This window comes from Vicugna pacos, chromosome 5, assembly GCF_048564905.1.
Source record: "Vicugna pacos chromosome 5, VicPac4, whole genome shotgun sequence".
In the NCBI taxonomy this organism is placed as follows: Eukaryota; Metazoa; Chordata; class Mammalia; order Artiodactyla; family Camelidae; genus Vicugna; species Vicugna pacos.
Genome location: NC_132991.1, coordinates 83,717,483 through 83,724,305, shown reverse-complemented (window position 1 = coordinate 83,724,305; position 6,823 = coordinate 83,717,483). Strand labels below are relative to the sequence as shown.

The 6,823-nt window shown below is 35.7% G+C and overlaps 1 protein-coding gene across 1 annotated transcript; it reads left to right on the top strand.

Moving 5' to 3' along the window:
* The first annotated feature begins 776 nt into the window (after positions 1 to 776).
* On the top strand, positions 777 to 6,394 carry SCG2 (secretogranin II). Its single transcript, XM_006207943.3, has 2 exons — positions 777 to 893; positions 4,021 to 6,394. Exon 2 carries the CDS (start codon positions 4,035 to 4,037, stop codon positions 5,892 to 5,894), a length of 1,860 nt encoding a protein of 619 aa, XP_006208005.1. The 5' UTR covers positions 777 to 893; positions 4,021 to 4,034; the 3' UTR covers positions 5,895 to 6,394.
* Positions 6,395 to 6,823: the final 429 nt, after the last annotated feature.

The following is a 6,823-nucleotide window of genomic DNA, read 5'->3' as shown; positions in this document are numbered from 1 at the left end:
TCTTTTCAATTACAAATGAACTACAATTACATATGTATCACACTGTTTTTTTCTTATTGAAAGTATTTTCATTAACACTTAACTTCTGAGCTTCCCTTTTTGAGATCAGATGTTGTGAAAGGTACCAACAAATTTGTATAGAATTATCAATTACTAGACATGAGATCTTAGAAATTCTCACTTCAAAATTATATTGAAGCTCTAAAGCAAAAATCCAACTCGTTAGAATGTTAAAGTTGACTCATATAAAAGAGAGAGAACTTTTTTTTTTCAAATACGTAAGGTTTTAAAACAAAGCTGCTTGTGGTAATGATATGAAATATGACTTTACATATTCATAATGTGCCTTCTTTTCCTCTCGGAGCATACTGAGGAATGGTAACGTAATTTCTTTGTGGGCAGTGAAGGAAAAAAATGTCCTGCCTTAAAACTTTCTTATAATGATGACAGCAACAGTGACAGTAACAGGAAAACCTTATCACAAGATGTTAGAACAGAGATGAGATTTAATTGCAGTTAGCCATGTCTAACTGACAGATTTCTTTCTTTCTAAAGGAAATTGTGCAAAGCATTTGATTTCAAGCCTCAAAGATTTTGATAAAAGGAAAAAAGAGAACTGCAGTTTTTGCTACAAAAAGACAGGTGGCGTAAGCATGCAACTTTTTTTTTTTTTAATACATAAAGTGATTATTTTCTCTCGGGTTCTTTGAGAAAATCTCGCTTGTGCTCGGGTTTGTGGCTGAGCCCGGTGACGTCAGTGTGGCAGTGCGGAGTCAGGCGCGGCGGCTCCCTATAAGCCGAGGAGCTGTCCGGGTGCTGAAACCGTCCGACCAGCTCACGCAGCGGACCAGGAGGAACATGCTGTGGACCTTCTCTGCCATATAAAAAAAGAGGTAGGACTGCTTTTCTCTTCAATTTGCTGGAAAGTTCTAATTTGCGTGTTCTCTCCTTAATTCCTAACTAAGAAGAAAAAGACCATTTGACAAGCTTATATCTATAGAAAAATTGAACAGCAACCTGCTGCTCATCGGCCAATGTAATGACACTATATATGTGTACATATATATATGATTGAATCTATAATTTATACCACTTGTTGTTGGGTATTTACTAACCACAATGTTATTTAGACAGTCATATGTAAGAAGCGTGAAAAAGTTATGCATTTTTGTGTTAATATATTATTAATGTAAAGTTAACCAAGCCTGATATTTTGTTTCTTTCCTTAATTTGTTGTTTCTTCCCCCAAGAACTAAATACAAGGCCAGGGATGCAATTTATATGCTTAATATTTTTACAGTAGGTTTCCAATGATTCAAAAGCTGTTAAATATGTTAGTTATAGAGGCAACCAATTTTGGAATTAGTTTTTTTTTCCCTTTGACATTTACCTTGCAAGAGCTCAAATTTAAATAAATATATAGAATTATTTTCTCAGCTGGTATACTATGAAAAGGCTTCCATTATTTTTTCTAATTTTAGCCCTAGGAAAGTTAGATTCAAAAGAGCTTTTCCATTTATTCAGTGTGAAATATTATCTTGGGTTATAGGTTGGATATCACAATGAATTACAGAGAGATCATAATTTGGAATACATGAGGAAAACATTCATAGCTGTATAAACTACCATTATTATTATGCTTTGATTGAAAGAGATTGTATAATATTTTGCTAAGTATTTTGAATGGGACAAGTGTTTCTTTTTTCTGTATCCTAACTAGTTGAATTGCTCAAATTTGATATACCCAGCTTCATTTGTCACTGCTCTAGTCTAATTTCAATGGAAAAGACATTTTAAATCATGAGGCTTTAGTTCAAACCCAAACAGGACATTAGAGCTGTTGAAACCATCTTCACGACTTAAGAGCGGCTACCTGGGAAAGAAATCCCCTGAGTCTTACTCAAAGGCAATAACTATGTCATCCAAACTGAATCTGAATAAATGACAAACAATAGTGCTTGTTAGGCTGTGGTTTAAATAGCTGCATTGAATATTCTGCCCTGACTCCACAGCAAAGCCCACCAACACGATAATGATTTTAAAGACCAACCCATATATTAAGACTACTTCAGGATAACGATTTCAAAGGAAATAGGTTCACTAAGATTCTTAAAATTACTATTTCAAATGCCAATGTTGAAAATTGATCAACAAACCTAATCTTGAAGTAACATAAAGAAGAATGCATAATGTAATTTTACTTAAACCTAAGAATTTATGAATAAAATTCTCTCTAGTAAACACTGACTCATAGTAAATATTTTAGAAGTTTTCTCTGACATGCCTTTAAAGATTTTGTCTTCAGTAAACTAAGTCATCAAGTTAATGGTGATATTTTAAGTAAATATGTGTATTTAATAGCTAATTTTAATAAATAAATCTATGCTAATAAATTTCTGTAAGTACAACCATTTTTACATTATAAAAACTGAAAACATTACTTAAATGCAAATATGATTTAGTGAACAGTGATACTTTTTACAATTGATGTCTAAGCTAACAGGTAATTGTACCCACATAGCTTACATATCCAAAACCATTATTCAGGTAAGATATCATTTAACATAGTTATAAAATTCCTTTATATTTATTTTATTTGTAATAAAAACTGCAAGCATTAAAATAGATTTTTTTTAATGTTAGCAATGCCAAATGTAAAACACATGAAAACTAATCCTCTTGCTAATTCATACGTGAGACTGTCAGGCTTTGGAGAAAAAAAAATGAATGAAGATTTTTAAGTAGGAAGAATTCAACACATTGTCTGTATTTATCTAAATTGGGAGTTACATAGTGGTTATTTTAAGATTTTTCTAACAGTGTGAGTCATTTAAGATTTCATAGGTCCACACCAAAATAGACATAGACCTAAGTCAAGCTGAATCTGAACACTCACAAGTTCAGAAATAGACTGGTAAAGAAAACTTATGTTCTCTCTGTAGCATCTGTTAATCATTTACCATACACTCTTGAGGGCTGATAAAAAATATAATCATGACTGCATTTATATGGCAGTCACAATAAAATTACTAGAAGAAATATGAAGCACAGATATTTTAAAACAGTTTATATTTTAGTATGTTTACACAAAAATAAACTTCATCGGATATCATGGATTTTTTTTGTGACTCTGGCTATTATCCTTGTATATCCTGACAGGACATGTGTGTCATCACATGTCAGTCAAGACGAGTGATTATGAAATGCCAGACTTCCAAATTAAATGTTTTGGAATTCAATGTATAAATAAATACTTCTTTGGGGGTATTGAAAAAAAACTTCATTGGGTTACCTACTAACTGGGACCTGGGGAGACCCATATTCTGGAAGTTATTAAGGTATAGATCTTCCATAATGAATAGCTGGATTTGGTGTCAGATTGAGAGCAAGTTATTTCTGAAAATGTATGTGAATGGGACTCATCCACAAGATAATTCAGGATGATTTACATTTACATGGTATATCATTCATCATATATAATCAGGTCATTGCTGCTGTGTTTCTACAACAAAATTAGATGGACAATTCCAGAACTAAATCACATGTTTTTTGATATGGAGATAGCTCTTTGTGTGTGTATGTGTACATGACATGTTTCAAATTAAGCCAACTAATTTTTTTTTGTCAGTGACTGATAGGAATGCTATACAAGATAACTAAAACTCATTTTGAAAAGCCTTTATTAAACAGAAAACAATGTATACTAAAAAACAAAGAGTATATTTTATTAATTAAAAAATAAAACTTGAGAAACCTCATATCAGTGTTTTTGCTATTATTTTAACCAAGAGAATACCACACAAATTTGATGCAAATGAGTAACAATTTTGCTAAAGATTCATGTGGTTAGCTTGTGGAGATTGTGTAGAAAATCTTTGTAGATTTTAAAAAGTCATTCTAAACTAATGTGAAATAATCTCTGCTATGTTTTTTTCCTTCTCAATGGTCAATTACTTTTTTTTTGTTATGCATCTACCAGTCTGTTTCATTTGTGTTAACTCATGCTTTCTATGCTTTAAGGGAATCTTTCAAACATGGCAGAAACTAAGACTCACTGGCTTGGAGCAGCCCTGTCTCTCATCCCTTTAATTTTCCTCCTCTCTGTGGCCGAAGCAGCTTCATTTCAGAGAAACCAGCTGCTTCAGAAGGAACCAGATCTCAGATTAGAAAATGTCCAAAAGTTTCCCAGTCCTGAAATGATCAGGGCTTTGGAGTACATAGAAAAGCTCCGACAACAAGCTCACAAAGAAGAAAGCAACCCAGACTACAATTCCTACCAAGGTGTCTCTGTTCCCCTTCAGCAAAAAGAAAATGGTGATGAAAGTCACTTGCCAGAAATTTCAAGGGATTCCCTGAGTGAAGATGAGTGGATGAAGATAATACTTGAAGCTTTGAGACAGGCTGAAAATGAGCCCCAGTCTGTACCAAAAGAAAATAAACCCTATGCCTTGAATGCAGAGAAGAACTTTCCAGTGGATGTGCCTGATGATTACGAGACTCAACAGTGGCCAGAGAGAAAGCTCAAGCACATGCGATTCACTCCAATGTATGAAGAGAATTCCAGGGACAACCCCTTTAAGCGCACAAATGAAATAGTGGAGGAACAATATACTCCTCAAAGTCTCGCTACTTTGGAATCTGTCTTCCAAGAGCTTGGGAAGCTGACGGGACCAAACAACCAGAAGCGTGAGAGAGTTGATGAGGAGCAAAAACTTTACGCAGACGATGAAGATGATATCTACAAGGCCAATAACATTGCCTATGAAGATGTGGTTGGGGGAGAAGATTGGAACCCAGTAGAAGAAAAAATAGAGAGTCAAACCCAGGAAGAGGTAAGAGACAGCAAAGAGAATGTAGAAAAAAGTGAACAAATCAATGACGAAATGAAGCGTTCAGGGCAGTTGGGTCTCCAGGATGACGATCTTCGAAAAGACAGTAAAGACCAACCCTCAGATGATGTCTCCAAAGTAATTGCCTATCTGAAAAGGTTAGTGAATGCTGCAGGCAGTGGGAGGTCACAGAATGGGCAAAGCGGAGAAAGAGCAGCCAGGCTTTTTGAGAAGCCACTTGATGCTCAGTCTATTTATCAGCTGATTGAAATCTCAAGGAATTTACAGATACCCCCTGAAGACTTAATTGACATGCTCAAAACTGGAGAGAAGCCAAATGGATCAGCAGAACCAGAGCAGGATCTTGAAATTCCTGCTGACCTAGATGACATCTCTGACATTGACTTAGACCATCCAGATCTGTTCCAAAATAAGATCCTCTCCAAGAATGGCTACCCCAAAACACCTGGTCGTGGTGGGACAGAGTCCTTACCAGATGGGCTCAGTGTTGAGGACATTTTAAATGTTTTAGGGATGGAAAATGCAGCAAATCAAAAGCCTCCATACTTTCCCAATCAGTACAACCGAGAGAAGGTTCTGCCAAGACTCCCCTATGGTCCTGGAAGATCTAGAGCCAGCCAACTTCCCAAAGCTGTCTGGATGCCAGATGTTGAAAACAGGCAAATGACATATGAAAACCTGAATGACAAGGATCAGGAATTAGGAGAGTACTTGGCCAGGATGCTAGTTAAATACCCTGAGATCATGAATTCAAACCAAGTGAAGCGAGTTCCCAGCCAAGGCTCATCAGAGGATGACTTACAGGAAGAGAACCAAATCGAGCAGGTCATCAAAGAGCATTTGAATCAACATGGGTCTCAGGAGACTGACAAACTGGCCTCAGTAAGCAAAAGGTTCCCTGTGGGGCCCCCGAAGAGTGATGATTCTCCAAACAGACAGTACTTGGATGAAGATCTGTTAATGAAAGTGCTGGAATACCTCAACCAAGAAAAGGCAGAAAAGGGAAGGGAGCACATTGCTAAGAGAGCCATGGAAAACATGTAAGCAGCGTTCGCTAACTGCCCTGCTTTCACTCCTCCCACCCAAGCAAACCCTAACATTTCTCTTTAGTGTGCTGACCTCTATCTTGTTAACACTGTAATACCTTTAAATGATGCACAGGCAGATGATTCCATTTCACTGGGGTGTCTGCTTCACTTACTCTGAGCTCTTCTCTTGTGTACGGATATGTGTAAATGTTATGACTCCTGAATAAAAATATAATCATATCTCTTATTTAAGAAAGATATCTATGATAGTGTTTGATAGTGTTTAATAACGTGTCCAATGGCTGTGGCATTGCTGATGCTCACATACGATAAAGAGTGTCCTATAATTCTCTTGAAAGTTTTTAATATTTATTGAATTATTTTGTTACTGTCTGTAGTGTTTTGTGGAGTACTGGAGCAAAAAAAAAATAAAGCATTATAAATATATAGTTTTATTTACAAGGCCTTTTCTATTGTGTGTTTTATTGTTGATTAATAAATGTTATTTCTGGACAACTGTGGGTTATTCATTCTGGATAACCAGAGACAATGACTATGGGGCAAGCAGTATGGAGCCAAAAGAGAAAATTGTTGCAATTGTTACCTTCCACGGTCAATCCAGGTGAGAAATAATGAATTTTAAATATATGATCATATTATATGTTTGTAGAATGCAACATCCTCCAACAGCTCACAACTTAATGCTTGCCTATCATTTTTCTCATATATGTGACTATGGAATAAGCCTTTTGGTGTCATTTGTACATTTTATCCTTGATTTATATAAATAAAAACATTTAAGTCTTCCATAACTAGCACTGAAAAAAAAAGGATTGTGTACAGAGCAATCAGAAATGACTACAGACTTGGAAGCAACTGACCTATTCTCAAGTCACCTGGTCCCCAAAAGACAAGGCTGATACTCCTCTGTATGGTTTGAGAGGG

Coding starts and splice junctions, on each gene's coding strand:
- SCG2 (XM_006207943.3), top strand. CDS start 4,035: ATGGCAGAAACTAAGACTCACTGGCTTGGAGCAGCCCTGTCTCTCATC.